The sequence below is a fragment of the Leptidea sinapis genome, chromosome 4, assembly GCF_905404315.1.
Source record: "Leptidea sinapis chromosome 4, ilLepSina1.1, whole genome shotgun sequence".
NCBI lineage: Eukaryota > Metazoa > Arthropoda > Insecta > Lepidoptera > Pieridae > Leptidea > Leptidea sinapis.
In genome coordinates this window covers 15,126,432-15,149,687 of record NC_066268.1, presented here as the reverse complement: position 1 = coordinate 15,149,687, position 23,256 = coordinate 15,126,432, and the positions used below count along the sequence as shown (strand labels likewise).

Genomic DNA, 23,256 nt, shown 5'->3' with positions numbered 1-23,256 from the left:
ATGCACCATCTCATGTACCGCTTTATTTACGTGTTTTACCCGTTTTAGGTTAGAATTTTTTTCGTTATTTTCTTGAAAACGGTGCATTACCTTGTATTATAAGTGGTATAATTATAATCGTGTACTAAAGGTCTATCAAATACAATATTTTTACCTCCTAATTTGTGCAATGGGATATTAAGTACCACCCTATATAAATATCGCGGATATTATCGTAGTTGTCGGTTACAAGCGATATGGCTGTTCATAGCTGGCGACAAAAGTCCGTAATGTAAACTAAGCCTTATAACAAATCAATATCAGTAACTGTGTTGTTGCAGTCACACATGTTGTATAATAAACCAATCACATCAGTTTCCTGTTCGATGATTTTCACGAGTTCGACAGAATCATTAACTTTGTCTAATGCAATATTTTTGTTGATCTTGTCAGGAGTGATAGATTTGAAAGTTAGTGTCTTTAAAATGTTCGTAAAAGTAGTGAGATCGTAGGTTTTACTTGGTATCATATAAGTAACACTTTATTATTATCACTCATTAATAATAATAAGGCACGTATTAAGGCCTACAAAGAAAAACTGCCAAATGTCCCTTTACCTCTCGAGCAAGTGGTTACACGTTGGGGTACCTTGATCGAAGCTCCGATATTTTACAATGAACATTTCAACGCCATCAAGAGTGTAATCAACGACATCAATATTGCAGAGGTTTTGTCTGTTTGCCAGTGTAAGGAAGCATGATGATGATAGTATATCATCATCATCATCAGTCGGAAGACTTCCACTGCTGGGCAAAGGTCTTCCCCAAAGATTTCCACGATGATCGGTCCTGCGCTCCCCTTATCCAACGTATTTCGGCGATCTTGACCAGATCTTCGGTCCATCTTGCCTACCAACACTGCATCTTCCGGTACGTGGTCGCTATTCGAGGACTTTGCTACCCCAACGGCCATCTGACCGGCGAACTATGTGCCCTGCCCCCTGCCATTTCAGTTTCGAGATCATTTGGGCTATGTCGATAACTTTGGTTCTCCGACGGATCTCCTCATTTCTGATTCGATCTCACAGGAAAACTCCGAGCATAGCCCTCTCCATTGCCCTCTGAGCGACCATGAGCAATCTCATAAGGACCACAGTTGGCGACCACGTCTGCGTACCGTAAGTCATCACTGGCAACACTATATTTACTATAAAGGCCAAAAATTATAAATGATTCAAGGCAATGACAGCACTTCGCCCAGCAGTCAAACCTGCTTTTGCAATACTCGCACATGGTAGTCAACACTTTTTCCTGCCGTGAAGCAAGTAATGTGCAAGCACTATTGTGTTTTGGTTCAAAGATCGCCGGAGTTAGTTAAAATATTGGACTAATGACACTTAACATCTTGTGCACCAAAGTGACGAGCGCAATTGTGATGCCGCTCAAAATGTTGGGTATAAAATTAACCCCATTTACAATGTGAGAGACCGTTTTATATCCAGCCGTGCACTTGTAGCAGATTATGCCAAAATCCGTGTTTAGTAAGGTGCCAGAGATGAAAGCTGTAATCTATCTTTTCTTGAGTTTGCTTGTCAATTGTTCATACAAATCATACTCAGGTTATGCAAATCAAGATGAAGAGACTGGTTTTATTGTTACTTACTTACTCTTATGGCGCAGCGACCTAAACCCAGCTACCAGTGGGAGGCTCCTTTGCACAGGATGCCGGCTAGATTATGGGTACCACAACGGCGCCTATATCTGCCGTGAAGCAGTAATGTGTAAACATTTCTGTGTTTTGGTCTGAAGGGCGCCGTAGCTAGTGAAATTAATTCTAGATGAGACTTAACATCTTACGTCTCAAGGTGACGAGCGCAATTGTAGTGCCACCCAGAATTATTGGGTTTTTCAAGAATCCTGAGCGGCACTGCATTGTAATGGACAGGGCGTATCAATTACCATCAGCTGAACGTGCTGCTCGTCTCGTCTCTTATTTTCATAAAAAACAAAAAAAAGTGGGACTTGACCTCCGACACGAAAAACCTGCATTTATTTAGGTCCTGTGCTTGAATTTGATTTATTTATTTAAAGCTAGATATAGTGTTTGTTTCCAATCGGTTTACAAATAAAAAAGATAAATAATATGATATGCGCTAACTTGTAACCGATATCTAGACGAACACAGTCGCAGACACCGCTCCTAATGGATTAAATGAAAATGTAATTATAACACGAATTTAACATTCATTTAACACAGACACTGAAACTGTTTTTGTCTGCCCCGAGGGAGAAGCAGTTATGAACCGAACAAAATGGATGACAATAAATCTTACTTCAATAAACGAGAATTCTTTTAAATGTACATTTCATGTATCTCGAAAATGACTTCTCGAAGATGTTTTTAGGACGAAAACCTCTCCTATCCAGGTTTCATCTCTGGGAAAACGAGTTTTGGCGAATTCTCATAACTTCCGGGTCTTCTTCTCTTCCATAATTTTGTTTTAAATATTTTTTATATAGCAGCAAAACCCGCTTTAAATATTTTATTGATAATATTATTAGTATAAATTTATATTCTTTAACTACTTCGAGCAGAAACCAGTCATCAATCTACATATTTAATTAAAGATTTTTTTATTGTTTACCACCACTGCGGATAATTTGAACTTTAGCGAGAAGGAGTGGCACGGAACTCGTTGCCACTCTTATTTAAATAAAAAATTACAGCTTCAGCATTTAACATTATTGTAATACAATCTACGCATAACATGTTGCATTAGCAACAAATAAACTCAAATCCTTACTTTAGTAAAGTTAAAAGTAAAGTTAAGGAATCATACAAATTTCTATGTGTAACACTGCAAATAAATAAAGTTTTATCAGTGAAATAATTCTTAAAAATTATTTACGATAAAAAAAGGAAGATTTCTCAATGGCAGGATCAACCGGACACCTCAAGAAGCTTGGGTATTTATTGCTGGACCAATTTCACTTCCCTTGGGGATAGAATTTCGGAAAATCTGTTCTTAACGGATGCATACAAAGGACTCGGTCTCTACAATCAGCGGTTTAGGCTGTGTGTTAATCGAACAGTCAGTCCTTCATGACAAATCATTTTATATGTATAGATATAATATATTATAATCATAACGTTGATATGATGCTCAAATAATTCTTATTCAATTACATAGTTAGTATGTCTGTCAATTCATGAATTTAACTAACCTGTAGGTCTACTCTAATTCAACGAAAAACGAAGTTTCGATTGAAGTTTCGGATGTTTCCTACTACGGTTCCATTCGTTTCGAAGTATAGTCCCGAACGTCATTGCTTGACATTTCGAATTTATAAACCCACTCTAATTCATTTACGTTCCGAACGAATATGATAATGGCAGCTGTTTGTTCGGAGTTTCAACGTCAATTTGGCGAAACCAAAGATGTTTTTCAAGAATGATTTTCGTTTGTGTGAATTTTGTTGCAAATTGGCTTGAAATGGTTTCAAGAATGCTAATAATCGAGGCTGCTCTACGTGAAGAACATTAAGAACATAGAAGAAGCCGACGCCGCTTATGAAATCAATTTAATATTACTGAAATTCCCTACTTAAGAGCTTGTAGGAAACTACAGAATAAAATAAATGTTAAATTAGTTATGTATCAAGGGTGGTATTAATATTCCCGAGTTCACCGAGGACGAATTCCAATGTGAATGAAGCAGGCGGGTCCCCTCTCAATCAGCTGCGCCTTCACCTCAAGCTCTACAGGAAGGTCGAAGGGCATGCATCTTTGGTTTCGTCAAATTGACGTTAAAATTCCGAACAAACAACTGTCATCTTCAAATTCGTTCGGAACGTAAATGAATTAGAGTAGGTTTATAAATTCGAAATGTCAAGCAATGACGTTCGGGAGGATACTTCGAAACGAATGGGACCGTAGTAGGAAACATCGTTTTTCGTTGAATTAGAGTAGTCCTACTGAAGTACTAATTTGACATGTTTACATTGCGTCTGTAATACAGATATTTTTGGTTGTCATTACTTACTACCCAACGTTGGCATGAAATAGAACTATTCAAATTAGTTGGCTTAAAATAATGTTCATTCCAATCGTTCACCATTCGTTCACGAATATTGTCTATGGTTCCGAACTTCGTCGATGTGTCCGAACACAAAATAGAGTAGGGTCACTATCGAAACTTCGTTTAAATTTCGTTCGTTTACGAAGTTTCGTTTCGGAGAAAGAGAGTAGACCCCCAGCTCATATAAGTCATTACGTTTTCGTTTTTGATTATTTAGTCAAGGAAATTATCGTTGAACTTTTTGTGTAGGTGTAAATTTCGTACGGAATCGCATTAAAATATTTCAACGACGCTTCAAATTCAAACATTTTTATTCAAAATAGGATGTGACATCACTTATTGAAAGTCAAAAACTACCACCCATGAAGGCCTGAGAAGAATGGGCGCAGCAAACGCAGCGGGCTTTCTTTTTATTCAAATAATATGTTTACAAAGTAATATTGTACAATTAAACTAATAATAGCATGAGGGCGGTCGCTCCATTCCCAATCTGTGGAGTCAGTAAGAAAGTCATTGATGTTATAGTAACTTTTATCCTCACAAATGTTTTTTAACAATTCTTTTGAATATAATACTTTTGTTCTGAACATTTTCTGGGATCATGTTCTAAAAGCATATACATCGCCCCACAAAAGTCTTACTAATTCGACTAAGCCGAGTAGTAGGCATAACGAGTTTATGTTTGTTCCTCGTGTTAACATTATGATTGATGATGATGACAGTTTCTAGCAAATTCCTCAATGTGTTTATGAATATATAGAACATTATTAAGAATATATTGAGAAGCAACAGTCAAAATGTTTAATTCTTTAAATTTAACACATTAAGAGAAATGTGTTATCTTCTTAAATGTAATCTTATTATTAATTATACAGTGTGCTCTTATTAACTATGATAGTATGGGGAAATCATACAGAAAAAATACAGCAGAATACATACAGAAAATCTGTCTTAGGAACCATTTGTCCCATTTTTGTGAAAATAACTTTTAGTGTAGTTATTTTTTGGTCAAGGTCAGGTTGTCTTTACGCTACTATATTCTAAGTCTAGGGTCGTAACCGTTTCAGCGTTCATTAAAGTAGCTGGAATATTAAATGAAGGTTAAAATATATCGCATGTCATACCACATCGCCGCCCTAACACCCAGAATGATTAATTCATGAAAATAAGATAATATGTATAATCTAATATATTCTATCTATCGCGGGAATAGGAAAGATGAACAGGGTTCGTAATTCTTACCCAACAGAGTCTGTTTAATCGAGTTCATATTCACTGAACCATTTTAATAGAACATAATATTATACTGCCGTGAGAAACATCTAATGCGTCACCTAAAATATATATAATATAATGAAAATGGTCTTTGTTTGAAGCTCAATCACGCATAAACCACTGATCGTATCGACATGAAACTACCACCATTCGATGCGAAATTTATCCTAGATATTTTATGGCCACTATGTTATGGTTTATTTTTTTATTGTATTTGTAATAAGATGACTGAAATTTAATTTATTTCCTTTTATAATTCTCCCAGCGAAGCGTGAAGTGAAGTGTCGCGTTTTAAATGAAAATCTGAAGCTTGGAACTTACGGTTGATATAAGGGACATGCCTTTAATCAATCCCTACGAGAGATTTGCTCATTCAAAATGCTTGCTGTACTGAAAAGTACAGAAATATCGCTTTCAGTAATGGATAAAATTCACAATTAGAGCATTACAATAAGAAAAATGCCAAAGTATACGCTCATAGCTCTAAAGAAGCTTCAAAAGTGGTCGAAAAAATGCAACATGGTCATCCTGTGTCAGTCATGGTTGTTTAAGAGAGTCACAAAGCTTTATTTTTGTAAAAACTTGCAGATTTTGCCTATAGTCTGTTGAAACGCCTTTTCATATCCTCTGGGATTGCGGCCCACTAATGCATAAGCGTAACACCATCCTTGGCGACTATACCCTGCTCCCAGGTGATGTTTGTAATACTCGCGTCGAGCGGTAAATAAAGGCAGCAGGGCTTGACGACGAGCTATAAGTATGAGTGGCGAACACAGTAGATCGATTCTAGACGCGATGTTACTAGCACCCACCAGGTTTGGTCAAATAGCCACTCTCTCCAAACAAATAAAATGAAGAATTCCATCATAGTGTATCAAGAGATTGTTTCAGGATTGTGTTGTGAAACCTCTTAGCAAATGCGCTTTTTTTTAAATTTACCTAGGCCTTTCCAGCAAGAATTGCAAGCTTGGCTGTAAGTCAACGTCCGTACTTTACAAGAGCTGAAGACTGGCAGATCTGAAACCCTTGGACTATAAGTTAGGTCGGTCTAAAGCAAACGTAATTAAATTTCCCAAGTGCTTAATTGGATTCTTGGCCATATTAATTGTTTTTATTTATTGCTGAGATTTGAAAATAATTCATAAAAGTTTTTAAGCTTACATGACGTAAAAAATGTTTTTTAAATTAATTTCTCATTGTATATCATTGTATCTGTGAGCAGCTTTTAATTAGTTTTCTTGTTTCATTAATTATAAATGTTGCATTTTTGTTCAATCTATGCAATTAAAAAAATAAGTATCAAATTTTAGTTTCAACTTTAGTAGCAAGTAAGCAATTAACTGACAGTTATGCTAACGTACGTAAACATGTTCTACGATATATCTGGTTCGAAGTATGCAAATATACTGAATACGATTGAATCATGAATAATTTGTTGTGGCCTTTACCGCGACAAATCAATTCCTTCCATAATGGTGAATCTAGAATTTTCTATCTATTATATCTGTTAAAAATATTTAAAACCCGTTTTAAATTGCGCGCTTCCATGGTGTATGGTCTCAAGCCTCTATACCAATAAGGTCTGGTGGTTTGGGCACTCGTAACGTTAAGCGTTTCTATCTTCAGTTCGTAGTGGGTAGCCTTTGGTTGCTGGAATTGTAAATCATATACTAGATAATTCAGCGATTGCGTATTTTAACGAAGCTAAAAGTGCTTGGCTAAATATCGGAAATATTCAAAATTTTAAAACGATTTAAAGTGTGAAAGGCATGGGTCGCACCTATGTTTAAGTCGCCCTTTGGTAATCTTTTGATTACATTTGACAGAACAGAGTCTTCTTGTCTTTTGATCGTGAAACAAAATGACACGGGCTTTTGGTATAAGCGTTGATTTCTGCGCCGATTTTAATTGCGCTAATATAACATTGTCAATATGCGTATCACTCCGGCTAGGAATTAACTTAGATGAACCACATCAATGCCGATTCTGGCACCTTCCCATACCCAAGCAGTTGGTGCTGCTACATTGATGGCCGAAGATATCAAACGTCACAATGTCGATCTTAGTGAGTCTTACATCTTTGTGCCGTTTGGCGTCGAGAAACTTACTCCATGGGGCCAAAAAGCGTGAAGAAGAATGTAGAAAGTACTATCTACGTGCCTCAACAGGACTACTACTGGAAACCCAAGCGCTAGGAGTTATTACGGCTCATGAATCAGCCTAGTTATCTCCAACCAGGAAATACTACCAGTTTTCTTGGTACACTTCCTTGTACTGATAGTTTCAACTTCATATGTCATAAATAAGTATTCTCAACATTGTTAATATTGCATTGCATTGTTTTTTTTCAAATATATATTATTAAACTGATAAATTTGTGAAATGTCATCACTTCGATACGCTTGTGGGAATTAATAATCATCAAAAAATGTAATATATTTTTTAATGCATAACTTTTTTTATTAGAAGACGAGACGAGTAAGACGTTCATTATAGACATAGGCAACCAGTCAAAATTTGTATTTTTGTTATGCTGGGTTTTTCTTTGCAGTTCTTTTCCCAGTAGACATTAAGTTTTGCCATGAACTTCAATAGGTAAACTCATCAGATATAAGTTTCGATTTTTGTTTGTTGTGGACATATCCAAGTGGCACTTTGTGTCTTCATGTCGTACGGGTAAAATAAATATCTTTGAACCTTCGTTCACCTGATGGTAAGTGATATCCTGCCAAATATGTAAAATGCAGAGTAAATTCTTGAAAAACACAAAAGTCTGAGCGGTATTGTTAGGTACGGCGCCCTTTATATCGAAACACAGTAATGCTTGTCATCATCAGTCAATTCAGCCGGAAGTCCACAGCAGGATGAAGGCTTCCCCCAAAGATCGCCATGACTATCGGTCCTACGCTGCCCTCATCCAGCCTATTCAGGCGATCTTGACCAGATCCATCTTGTGGGGGACCTACCAACTACGTCTTCCGATATGCGATATGTATTCGAGAACTTTACTGCCCCGACGGACACCTATCCATCGAGTTATGTGCCCTGCCCACTGCCACTTCAGTTTCGCAACCATCTGGGCTATGTCGGTAGCCATAACCCTCTCCATGCCCTCTGCGCGACAATGAGCTTCCTCGTAAGGCCCATAGCGACCACGTCTGCGTTCCGTATGTCATCACTGGCAACACACACTATTTAAAAACCTCCGTCTTTAGACACTGTGGTATTTTGGACTAGAACATTTTACGGAGCTTCCCGAACGCTGCCCATCCGAGTTAAGAAATAATGAAATAAGTTAAGAAAGAAAATTATCCTTAATTATTGTTTAAAATAAATAAACTGCAAACAAATTTAACTTCCACGGAATAAATTAATGAATAATCATTTTCCATTTCCATCAAATAGGAACGCGGCTCACTGTAATTGTGTTTCGATACGGAAATCGATAACCTTGGAAGTTTTGATTCAATTCACGAGACTCTTTACAGACCAAAGTCAAATTGATCTTGTTCAAGTAGGGTATAGGCGGGTCAAGTGATCTTTAATTATGAACTTTACATTGATTGACTAACGTAATTCATCTGATATAAATCGACAAGAAAGGTAGTTCTATCGCCTAAAAACATCTTATTTTATGTTTTAACCAGTAACGTCTTGATTTGCTTAAATTAATTGTTTTCATTCTATTGGAGTAATTTTGTTTACTTGTTATGTTTATTATTGTATTGCAACGTGTTGTTGTAATAATTAAATTTTTGCAAAGTTTTTTAGAGTATAGAAGTTTCTAGAAATCGTGGTTGAGGAATTTGTGAGGATGATGTGAGGCAATTGCTGACAGATTAGCGTATTACCTTCTGCGAGTGTACATCCGCCTAATCGCGATTACGACACAAGCAGACTTAAGATGATCGACCGTTACACAGCCGAGTGTGGCAGCTCAGTCTCATTTGTCTCTCTTTCACTCTCTCTCACTCTCGTCCTAAAGAAGTTTTTACTTAAAAAACGCAAAACTTCCATACGCGAATTACATAACTCTCAACTTTCATAGTGTCTGTGTAGAAATATGGGGCACAAAATAAGGTTGCAATAGAAGACGCTTAACACTATGGATGCCCAAAAAGCAGTAGCATATTTTAAGCGCATCGTTCCAACTATTTATCAAACCATGCTTGTATACTAAAATTAGTAATTTTAATGAAGGATACCACTTTTACTTTTACTTTTACACATATTTAGTTTTCATTCGAAGTAATTGTAGTATGTACAGGTACATAAAAAAAAAAATTAAATTAATATCAGTTTATTATTTCGCCTTGTGGGTGTGTGAGTACCCCCGCATACCTCGCCAGTCACCCGTGCCGCTTTGGTCGAGATGAACATTTCTTTACTTTGTGGAAAGTGTCGAAAAACAGTACAGATATGGGACATGTAGCAATACGGGATGGAATTTATTACACAAATAAAATCGGAAACAAAATTTTATGAACGATGCGGGACTCGAACCCGCTCCCTCTTGCATTCCGTGCGAGCGCTCTTACCAACTGAGCGAACCGTTGGACTGACGTATCGTTCGTATAAGTTTTATTTGTGTAATAAATTTAATCCCAAAAGTGAAGGTTTTTGAAACATAACAAGTTGACGGGATGGAATGTTTTAATACAGTAACTATTCCATATGTACGGAATGTATGACACCTCAAAATATAGCTAAGTTATATAATTAGATGCGTGACATTATATCTGCACTAAACATTGACAGTCACGCCAGGTAACAAGCAACTTATAAGGCTGCCACGGCGCTTAATATGAAGGTTTCTCTAATCGAAGGTTAATGTCAGCTTATAATATTAAAAGTACAAATCTTGTAAATGTTTCATGTATTTCGAAACAATTCCTAACCTTTTACTATTGGGGGTAGAAAGGGAGAGGGACATATTCCAGGTAAACTCTCTCCTTCACTGTTTACCAACTTCGTGTATCTTACGAAGATCTCGTTGAATTTTCGCAAGATTGATAGAATTCGGTAGGTACCTACCAAATTAAGGGAATCTCGACCTTATAAATCATACGCTAAGGTCGAGTATGACAAAACTTAATCTTACATAAACTGCGTGTTTACAAGTTCATTCATTCTTGTTTTTTAATTATTATGACACTGTTTGACATCACTTGAGAATAATCCTTTGGGGCATATACTCGTATATGTCGCAGGTATATTGTCAAAGCCGTGTTATTTCACTAGTGATATTATAATTAATCGATAGATTGTCAATCGGCTTCATTTCTTACAAATTAACGGCCTTGTTTTAGTGACATAGTAATGTCACGGATTCACATCACTAGTGAAATTGTAATATCACGGCTTGGACAATATACCTAGGACATAATATCTTTACATATATAATTCTTGTGTGCGTGTGTATGTCACTGAACTCCTCCTAGACGGTTGGACCGATTCCAATGAAACTTTCTGTGTGTATTCAGGTAGATTCGAGAATGGTTTAGATTCACAATTGAACTACCTTCTAAACGGCTGGACCAATTTTGATGATATTTTTGTGTGTTCCAGTGAATTTGAGATTGGTGTGTGTCTTCAGGTGGATTCGAAAATGGTTTAGATTCACAATTAAACTACCTCCTAAACGGCTGGACTGATTTGGATGACTTTTTTGTTTGTTTCAGTGAATTTGAGATTGGTTTAGATTCTCAATTCCGCCCATATAATATAATTCTCCTGCTCATGTGTATGTTAGTGAACTGCTCCTAACGGCTGGACCGATTTTTCAAATTTAAAACATGTGTACAGGACAACGTCTGTTGGGTCCACTAGTAGATAGATATAATTGATTATTTGATCCATTCATTAACTGAGCGATAAAGGCTGTGCTGGTGTCTAATGGGGATCTGTATTATTTACTACCTACCAAGTACCTAGTAGGTATATTATATGACTACCTAGTAAGATAGATAGAACTGACTGCTGCGATGTGTAATAAATTATTTGCGGAATTATACTGGTGTTTTCCAAACCCGGTCCTGACACAACAGTGATATGCTGATGTGACTTATGACTGAAACAATATTATGCTTATTTCTTTACACAGACATTTGCATAATAACAGAAATTGTGTAAACTCATTGTGCTTAACATTACAAGCATCCATTTGTCTTTGTCCTGGCGTAAATCAAACCACCTTCAAATTCCCTGTTTTAAACCATAATGTTTAACTCGCTTACTTATTTAAAGGACACGTTTTTCAACGATCACTGTAGCTAAAACGGGGCTAGAAATGCTAGTTGCCACCAAGGTTAGGGTGCCATCGAACATAAGTAAATGTAATATAATATTTAAAACTAGCTGACCCGACAGACGTTGTTCTGTATATAATAAATAAAATAATGCTTTTATATGAATTTGTCAATAATATATCATAAAATCAAAAATTACTTCGTAAAATATGCACCCTGTCGTAATGAAATTGTTTCACAGCAGAACTGTCAAACCGTGCGTCAATAAATTCTCTCATAGAAATTATGTATGGACACATCAAAGGAAAAACAAATTTGTTGTTTTTATTTAATTTAGCAGCATTTACCTATTTCTTCACCTTTTAAACCTTACCTGGACTTCCACAAATAATTCAAGACCATTATCCAAATCGGTCCAGCCATTCTCGAGTTTTAGCGAGATTAACGAACAGCAATTCATTTTTATATATATAGATAAATATAGATAATAATAATATAATATTGACACACTTTAACACAAATTATCTTGCCCCAAACTAGGCATAGCCTGTACTATGGGTACAATACAATGATATATTTAATACAATATACTTACTTAAACGTACATAAATACATATAAACATCCATGATTCGAAAACAAACATCTATATTCAATATATAAATGTTTGCACCTACCGGAATTCGAACCTGGAACCTCTAGCGCAATAGGTATGGTCACTAACCACTGGGCTTTATAGGTCGTCAGTTATATATTTAAGTCCCTATAGAACTTATAAATAGACAAGTTTTTATATGAACACAGGCAGGAAGGCAAATCATAAGTAAATTCAAGAACCTTATGAGCATAAAAAACGAAGAAGTCAATTATTTAGCACAGAATACCGACGCATTATCATGAATTGGATTCGTCGTAAACATTTTAACGTTATTAAAATTAAAGTTCAAATTTAGAAGAATGAAACACATAAAACTAAAATAGAATATCTGTTAGAAGACTAGAGTGTTTCTTGTTGTGTTGAGTTCTACCTAAGATATCTATTATAAATATGAAATTTATATTTTCGATGGATGAAATATTATACCCATACAAATATTCAATACCAATTTCTTCTATTATTTCCTATTGAACATTGTTCATTTATTCATTACACGTACCTATGTGGTAGTAGGTAGTGTAGGCGTTTGTTATAGCAAAAATATATGTTACTATATTTAAATACTGTTTTGTTGTAGATTGTCGAGCATGGACTCCAGAGGTGATGAAGACGAGCCCCCACCAGATCCTGCAGCACGCAAACACAACCACCATGATTACACTGAACAGGATTTTGAAGGTAAAAAATTAAATTGAGAAAAATCATAATTCCATTTACTTGTTCGTATTTTTTTAATAGGAAAGGAGGACCAACGAGCGTACGGATCACCTGGTGTTAAGTGCCATATTCTCTTGCAACACCAGAAGAATCACAGGAGCGTTGCCGGCCTTTAAGGAAGATTTACGTGCTTTTTTTGAAAGTACCCATGTCGTATCGCCCGGAAAGAACACACAAGGAAGCTCATTCCACAGCTTTGTAGACGTCGCAGGAGGTTCCTTTAAAACCGCACTTTGGAGGACCGCCACACATACAGATGGTGGAGATGATATCCTAACTTGTGGCGTGTCATGCGAAGGTGGAATTCGGCGGAAGGAATCAGATGAAACATCCCTTCGGAACACTCCCCGTGATAAATGCGGAAAAAACACACAATGAAGTGACGTTTCTAAGCAAGCAAAGTGATCCAGCCGTTCACAGAGTACTGAGTCCCCGAAAATTCAAGCAGCTTTGCGATGCACGCGGTTGATGCTTAAACTTAACTCAAAATATATAGCATCAATAGAACACTACGGTAGAAAATAGGGTCAATTGATGTAAGCTAATATCATTCTATGGTGTAACAATTCTTTGCCGCTAAGTTCGCTATTTCATATGTTTACTGTATAAGGGTTAGCAAACTATAAATTATTATTTAGTTGTTATTACTTTTTAAATATTATTCATGTAATTGGCTAGTTCTAGAAACATATGTATGTATGTTTGAGATTCTGTATGCAGATATTAAATTTCACGTAGCACGATATTGGTATCTTCAGAATATTGTGTAGGTACAAGAGTTCTCAAACGCTACATTCTTCATCTGATGTCTTCAAAAAAAAATCAAATTCCAAATTTCTATATTTGATATTAAAATATATATACAAAATTACTTAAAACTTCTTATTAAAGCAATTTACAATTAAACCTTATATATGTAGGTATCAGAAAACTTATTTCTACAACCCTATCTACGTGTTGGGGGATAAAACTTTATTATTCTTAAAAACTAATACATGAGGTTTGTGGGGGGGGAAATCCAGGAAACTGGGAAAACCTGGCTATTTGCTATGATATAAAGTAATATTAATCGTAACCTTTCACTTAACCTAACTTAAGACTAATGACTAGAACTTAAAAACTAACTTAAAACTAAGGTAAATAAATACATAGATATGTATACATAGATATATAATATATAAATATAAGAGGGGTGTGGGGGGGGGAATCTTGGGAAAGGAAAGGAGGGATCTGATGTCTTAAGTAGCTCGCACAATCTTTTGTACCAACAACTATTTCAAAGACAGAGTGCGAAATGGGAACTCGTAACTATACAAGTATTATTTTTCAAGCCCGTCATTCATACTTGAATAAATCAAGTTTTATACAACTTATCAATTCCTTCAGTCCTAAAGGTTAAAGGAACAAGACAAATGATAACAATAGAGCTTAAAAACGAATAAAGAATAGTAGCAGTTATAACAAAAATACAATTTCTTTTAAGCACTTAAAGCCATTTCTTTTACACAATTTCTAACGTAACATCTTTTAGCAATACAATATACTTTCACCTAATTGGATTTCAGAGAAAAGAAATACAACAATAATTTGAGCACAAAATAAGTGAAATAATATTTAGAATTTGCGTTGTTTTATTTACGAGTTGCCAATAAGAGAGTAAAATAGGTGATTGCAAAGCGGATTAAGATAATTAAGTTTTTATCTATATATCTAAAAAGGTATTTGCATGGCAAAACCGAACTTACATAGATATCACCAAATAGAATGATAAGAATCATTCAAGTTTATAAAAGTCGTGGCCAAATTGTACAATTGCGCATTTCATTAAGTGCTCGAGAATTTCATGAAGTAGCCGCATTTGAGAAATAGGCAGGTCATGGACACTTCACGATTTTGTCATCCACAATTGGCCATATTGAGAACATAAGCGGCAATTCTATGATAAGACCACGACATTTATATTTACCGCTATTGACGTAAATAAGACAAATGTTTTAAAATGACTGATTTAAAATGATGAATAAACATGAGGGCGCCAGTGAAATAAAGTAAAAATGGGCGCCTTAGTTATTGTTAAACAAAAACAAGATAATATACAAATAAGCTCAATTATTTATTGGGAATGAGTCTAGTGGTAACATAAATAAGTGAATTACAAGATAAATTGTGAGCAAGCTTAAGAACAGTGAATAATACAATCTGTGATGTAATAACAATGTAGTAACCGTATAGAGACAGTGTATAACTTTATGACGTGTCTTAATTGTTTATCACATATTACCTATAACATGCGCTGAGATACATTCAATTTGTTTAAATACACAACGTGAATAAAGTCAAACATGAAAATTAACGACTAACGTGAAAAACTATTAACGGTTCCGTACTTTCATTCGTTATCAAAAGATCTCTGGAAAAGATCTATTATAAAAAAAAAACCCCTATTTTTGGAATCTTCTCGTTACCATGGAAGAGAGCACGCTGGGCTAATTTCAATTTTACCAAGATTAGGCAAGGTATATGAAAATTCGTTTGCGAACAACTAACATGACACCTAAGAGAAATTGTAACCATATACCAGAATGGTATCTAAACTGATAAGTCTACCGTTACTAATTTGGTTTTTACTGTTGATGGCGCTTTCAAAACCGTAGATTCTAGATCTTCTGTGGACGCATTCGATCGAGTCCATCATTCACACTTAACCGAAAAAAACGTACTGCATCTGGAATAGATTTCCTACTAACTCCTTATATGGAGGGTTCATACCTTGAAATTGGTCTGCTACAGTAGCAGATTTAGTTCATCTGCATATTCAATGACAACTGGGATTTTGCTGCTTTTCGTTGCCAACGTTTTCAAGGTAAAATAATGCCAAATATCCAATAATAGAATTATTAATGGCATTCAAATCAAATTCTAATATATTTATTTAATAAAGAATTTGAAATCACTTATTCAACGTCAAAACTATCACCCATTCGAAAGTTTATGCCTCGGACCTCGGAGAATAACGAGCGCAAGAAATTTGGTTACAATAATAGTATATACACTGCAATGGCAGAAAGTTTTATATTCCTGCACTCGGCTTCGCCTCGGCTATAATGACGCAAAGTTTAGGGCTCTCAAACTTCTACTTGTATTGTGTATACTATTTTTCTTTATAGACGGTCGAAAGTACGGAAAAAATTGCATTGAAAAAAATGTGATGCCTACCCGACATTTGCGGCACGAGGTGATAAAAGCGAAGCGAGTGCCTAACAAATCTAGACTTTCGACTCTAAAATTTATACCGGATACGATAAGAAAATTTATTATTTAAATAGCCTGAGGGCGGGCGCTCCAATTCTAATCTATAGTATCATTAAGAAAGTTTTTAGTATAGCAACCTTTACTACATAAACAATTCTTTCGAATTACGTAACACATTAGTTTTGTACATTTTCTGAGATCACGATGTAAAAGCATATATATCGTCCAACTAAAGACTTATTAACTCGACTTAATTGTATTATTTATTATAAGTTTGAGTGACATGGCATAGAATGTTCTTATATTCTGCACTTAGCTTTTGTTATGTTCGATAGGATGGTTATGATACTTAGAACGCTTTGTTCGTAAGTAATTCTATGCATCCATATTAGACGCCAATATATTATCTTCGAGCAAAACAACTTCATATTGTCTTCTTTTATATTTATTGTCTGTTTTCAATCAAGTGTTACATGAGGCATCAAGGCATCCATGTGATGTAAATCGTTGTTTACTTTTACAACCTAAGCTTTTTTTAATTATGATGGTTTCGCAACTATGCACTGATCACGTACCAACCACCATTCAGTGAATCCTACATTTCATCATTGAGATCTAGTAGAAAAACATCAGATATGTATTTCTTTTATCTTTGCTAACTAGACGGCTACAAAAAGAATGATCAAAGCTCTGAGCTTGTTTGCTAAAGTTTTATCGGTACATTTTCCAGAGCTTTTAGGTAAAAGCTAGCGATAGAATTTGTGAGTTTTATTGTAAGAGAAATAACGTTATACCCTACTCAAACAATATAAATCAAATGTATTTTAGGGCCTAATAGGTTCTATAGACATACCCACATTTAGACGTGTGCAAGTATTTATTGTTCTAGTAAGAAAGGCGTCCTAACTAGTAAAATTACTGTGCTAATGAGACTTTACATCTTACGTCTCAAGGCTTATGTTGACTTATTCCGGAATTAATCAAAAGAGTCATCATACTCGTATTACACACCAATGCCTGTGAGATCTGACCACGAACTGACTGTCGCTTGTGTCAGATCGATAGTTTGTTCAGATTTGCTGTATTTTTTTTAAATTAAGCAATGAAATGCTGCATAACTGCAAAAGTACTGTATTCCTTTACTATAAATGTTGTTGTATGTTTGTCTAATTTCTTTCATTTTCTTTTAAATTGGCAAAATTTATAATTTGTTAAGAACTGTAGAGAAAACCGTTTATATTACAACATTATTAATTCAATGCATACACACATTCACAAATATTGAAATGGGCGGGGCTTAATTCCTTTCACCTCAATACAAGGCAACATAAATAGAAAGCGCGTGAAACTTTCCAAAAGCAATTTTCATAACCGACATGTAACTGTTTCAATATTTATGCTAATATTAGCATAATAAATATTATAGCATATAATATTAGCATAAATCAATTGAATATTTTAACTTAATATCGACTTACACTTCACGGAGCACTGTCAGCGGTTGTGGTTACAAAGTACGAAACTTCTGTTGTTTAAAATAAAAATTCCAAATTAATTGCTATACTAAGTTTATTAATGCAATAAATAACATATGTGTAATCAGTGACAGTGTTATAAACAATTTAGTGAACGTTTTACTTATTTAAAATACGTTTTTATAAAACCAACGGACAAACAGCTGATTTTGCGTAAGAGACATACCTACATATTTACAATATTTTAATCATCAATTTACTTAATTATATAGCATAACTATCATTATTAATATAACAATATACATAGAAAATGGCAAATAAATGCAATGTTTGCGGAAAGTTTTATTCATTGTCAGAAAGTGTAAAGTGTGCAAGATGTGCAAACTCGTCACATCGTACCTGCTCTGTAAATGTTAGCCTGGAGTCCAGGATTCCCAAGTGGGTTTGCAAGGGTTGTAAACCGAAAGCTTGCTCCCCTGTGGTTAATAAAGACACAGACGTGACCACACCACCTAACGTCAGCTCGGCACCTCCGTCAGGTAACGTTGCCGAGGACGAATGTTCCGCTACGTCACTTATTCAACATATTACACTCCTACGTCGGGATCTGGCTGCAGTGACCCAAGAAGTAGCAGTCTTTAGACAGGAGATGTCATCACTAAAAAGTTCACTCATGGATGTAGGTAAGCGCCTGGACACCGTGGAGGAGCGACTTGACACCATTGAAATTAAATTGACTGCTAGCACAGACAGTCATCTCTCAGATGAAATTGTACATTTAAAATCCGAATTAAACGATCGCGAACAGTCTAACTTGTTAAATGACATTGAGATCACTGGGATACCGGAACGAAATGGCGAAAGCGTCCGTCACATTGCAAGCGTGATTGCTACAAAGATCGGTGTAACACTCGAGGATCGCGATGTAGTACATATAGAACGTGCGGGTCCGAGGGTTTTGAATACTGCAACTGGGGAAAGAGCGAAGCCTCGATCAATTATAGTGCGTCTGGCGCGTCGCGCACCTCGCGATGAACTACTGAGGGCAGCGCGTACGCACCGAGGTGTCGATACCTCTGGCCTTGACCTACAAGTTGAGTCAACTCGTTTTTATATAAATGAAAGGCTGACGAGAACTAATAGACAGCTGTTTTTTAAGGCCAGAGAAGAAGGAAGGCGTCACAATTGGAGATATGTCTGGACCCGGGAAGGGAAGATCTATGCCCGGAAAGGGACAGACTCAGTGGTGTACAGGTTGAAAGATGAAACCGATTTTCACAGGGTTTTTGGCTAATTATAAATTTGTTTTTAATATGTAAAAACACTATTTTAAATATTTTTCCTTATTTTATATTATATAGTATCACTGTAAATATGTATTCCCATTGCAATAAGATTGTTTTAAATTTAGAGTATTGTGACACGCCTTATTATTATTATATTTATGTTGTTTTTTATCTTCCTAAACATCAATCTACAAATTATAGAAGCGGTAATATTAATGTTTGGATAAAACATCAGTTTAAATTCGTGTCAAGGATCATAGATTACGTATTAAGAGTAAAATTAACAAATATAAATTTGACTATTGCTATTTTAAGATATACGATTTTAATATATATAAGTATAAGTTCATATCTATTTTAAATGGCTACTCAAAGACGTCATTTAAAAATTGGTTTTATAAATCCAGGATCACTTGGCACAAACCATGAAGAACTTATCGTTGCAGTTGAAAGACATTGCATAGATATATTAGCTATGAATGAAACTTGGCTAAGACCAGGGGAGGAAGGCCGCGCCCCAAATATCTCTGGATATTCATTACGCCATATTCCGCGTCCAAGGGAGGTAAGAGAAAGAGGTGGTGGTGTAGGTTTCTACATTAAGCACGGACTGCCTGCAAGCACCCTTAAGCATCCCTATTCCCCAATTGTTGAGCAAATGTGGCTGTATATAAAAGCCAAGAAATATAAAATAGTAATAGGCACAGCCTACAGACCCCCATGGCTGAACGTGCAATGTTTTCTGGACGCTTTATGTGCTTCACTGGCTGAATTCTCTTGGTGTGATTATAATATCCTAATTGGCGATTTTAATATTAATATGTTAGACATTAATAATAATAGTACTAAGATGCTATCTGATTTTTTGACATCGTATAAATTGAAGCTATTTGTAAGCGAGCCGACTCATTTTACGAGCCATAGTCAAACTCTTTTAGATTTAATCTGCACAGATGCCAACATTCATAGTTTATCAGTAGATTATATCAGTAACTTAAGTAATCATGCGTTTTTGTCTTGTGTATTACATGTCGATAAAGTAAATATACACCCAAAAAACATATATATCCGAAATATCAAAAATATTGAACCAGCTGAATTAAGAAAAACCTTAGATATGTATAACTGGGAATATATGTACCAAAGAGAAAACTTAAATGATATGGTCAATATATTTGATAGTGAATTACTGCGCATTTTTGATAAATTGGCCCCACTTAAACGTGTATGCATTAAAGAAAGACGTTATCCTTGGATAACTTATAATATAAAATTAATGATGAAACTCCGAGATAAAGCATTTATTAGAGCCCAAAAGACCAACATTGAAGCCCACTTAGCTTATTATAAAAGTCTGCGAAACACGGTTTATACTGCTATAAAAAATGAAAAAAAGGCATACTATAACACACATATAAACAAAAACATACGTAATCCTCAATTCCTTTGGCAACACATAAAAAATAATTTAAACATTAATAGTAAAAAGAGTGATTTCATATTGCCTGATAACTTAAAAGACCCAAATTTAATAAATAACCATTTTCTTACAGTGCCTGGTAATAAAAATGTTACTGAAAAATATATAAACTTTTACAAGAATCACAAATTTAGGGACTCCACCTTCAGCTTGAAAACTGTCACAGAGCTTGATATCCATAAGCACATTAAATCACTAACCTCAAACGCAACTGGACATGATGGTATCTCACTTGAAATGGTCTTAGCTACACTAGATTACACCTTGCAAATAATAACCAAAATAGTGAACACGTCAATTTTAACTAGTACTTTTCCAAGCAAGTGGCGTCAGGCTATCATCAAGCCTATCCCAAAAACAAATAACCCGAATAACCTTAAGGACATACGGCCTATCAGCATATTACCATGCCTGTCTAAAATATTAGAAAAAGTCGTTTCTGAACAACTGAGAACTTATCTGGAATTAAATAACATCTTACCAGATCTGCAGTCCGGGTTTAGGAAACAGAGAGGTACCGCGACTGCTCTCATTAACGTAGTTGATGATATTTTGACTGCTCAGGACAAAGGAGAGGGTTCTATGTTAGTGCTTCTAGACTATACTAGGGCATTCGACTGTTTAAATGTATCGTTGCTTCTGTCCAAGCTATCATATTATGGTTTTTCTACAGCAACATTATTATGGTTCGAAAGTTATATGAAAGATCGCAGTCAAGTAGTAGACGTAAGACATGAGAACGGCAACGTCGATCGGTCAGAGTGTAGTGAGGTTAAAAGAGGTATTCCGCAAGGATCTATATTAGGCCCTATCTTATTTATTATTTACACTGCGGATATCATAAAGGAAATAAAACACTGCAATTATCATATATACGCAGATGATATACAATTATATATTTCATTTAAGCCAGAAAATACACGTTCAGCTATGGTAGAACTAAATAACGACTTAGAACGTATCGTACGATGGTCAGAATCGAATTGCCTAGTCTTAAATTCGAGTAAAACAAAATTCATGATACTTGGTACCGAACGACAAATAAAGGCAATATCACACTACGACCCTGACATACAAATAAAGGGAGAGCGTATACAACGTGTTACCGAGGCGCGCAATCTGGGGGTTATAATGGATGAAAGGCTTCGTTTCGAAAAACACGTTCTAAATATTTCTCAGAATTGCTTTTACCGTTTAAAGATTCTTTATCGCATAAGAGATTTTATTTTACCGGTAGTGCGCATCAAGCTATGCGAAGCCCTGGTCTTATCCAAGTTTAATTATGCTGATACAGTAGTAGGGCCACGCTTACTTGCACATACTAAGAATTTAATACAACGTGTGCAAAACGCATGTGCACGCTACTGCTTCGACATTCCACGGCGTGCTCACGTAACACCTTATTTAAATAAAAATAAAATTTTAAAAATGGATTATCGTATGCATTTACACTTTGTTTCGCTTCTTTTCAATATAATAAAGTATAAAGTACCGCTATATCTTTATAGTAAATTACATTGGTTGAAAGATAATACTAGTGAATACGTCACAAGAGCATCTAAGTATAGATTACAAATGCCGTTACACAGGAGTGCAGCTTTCCGGGGTAGTTTCAAGTTTACAGCCACTAAATGTTGGAATGACTTGCCACCTCCTCTCTGTGACCTGAAAACAACTTCGAGTTTCAAATTAAAATATAAGACTCTTTTATTTCAGAAACAATTAAGCAATCAATAACCCATAAGTATTAGAAAATCAGTAACTTCAATTTATAATACATAATGTAGCATTACTTGAAACACCCTGGATCTTTACAAATTGAAATTATAATATTTTTTCCCATGCAAACATATTGTACAAACCGACTATTATTATTTAAAATTATTCTGAAAATATTGGAAAATAAATTAATATTACCTTTTTGTTATGGCCAAATAACGTGTCTATTGCAAATTTATTTTTTATTTTTTTCTTTCTTCTTATTCTCTTTATATCCTGTGTCCGCGAAGTTTACATTTTTCAACAATAAACTATGACTGTAGTTGTGTTATAAAAATTTATTATTTATTTTGCTAATATAGTTATAAAATTTTGCTTTTAGTGTAGAAATATGTATTTAAATTGTAATTTAAGATGTAGGAAGTATTTGTATACCGCAGTCGCTGTCCGTGCTGCGTAACACGGTGCCTACTGAAAATCAGTGTCGAGTCTCTGAAGGCTCGACGTATACTGAGTGGGCCTCCGATTGGCAATACTAAAGTGATTGCACTGCTCCTCAATCTAATTGTTTTATTTATTTTAATTTTACTAGGTCTGTTTTAATTATTTTTTAGTGGTTTTTATAGTTTAAGTTCATAATTTTGTTAACTTATAATTTTAACCTAATATTTTACGTTAAAATTACTTGTTTGTTAAAGTTATTATATTATAAATTATGACCTATTTTAGCAGTGTAAATATGTTGCCAATAAAGTTTATTATTATTATTATTATTATATTATTATTATTATAATATTTATTGCGTGATTTTGTAATTTCACGGTAAAAAGATATCACCTCGGTGTGTTTTTCTATTGAGAAATTTTAATCAATTTCCAGCAAAAACAAATTAGAACTGACCTGTATGTACCTAACAATGCGATCATGAGAAAGGTGAAACGATGAGGTGGAAAGTAAACGGCATTTTTTAACCTTCAAATTTAGAAATAAATACTTTTATAGAGAAAGTATTAATTTTCTATAAGCGCTTGGTAGTTTGCCATTGAAGGCGATCGTTCTCTCTCGTTGACACGTGGACGTCGGACGCCCAC

General features: G+C 35.1%; 1 protein-coding gene across 2 annotated transcripts in view; it reads left to right on the top strand.

Annotated features, from left to right (window-relative positions):
- LOC126979874 (electroneutral sodium bicarbonate exchanger 1) overlaps positions 1 to 23,256 on the top strand; it is a 52,704-nt gene that overhangs the window by 17,802 nt on the left and 11,646 nt on the right. For both annotated transcript variants that reach the window (XM_050829430.1, XM_050829431.1), the window contains exon 2: positions 12,814 to 12,914. In XM_050829430.1, the coding sequence (XP_050685387.1) occupies positions 12,824 to 12,914 (91 nt within the window). In that variant the 5' untranslated portion in view covers positions 12,814 to 12,823. The remainder of the gene's footprint in view (positions 1 to 12,813; positions 12,915 to 23,256) is intronic.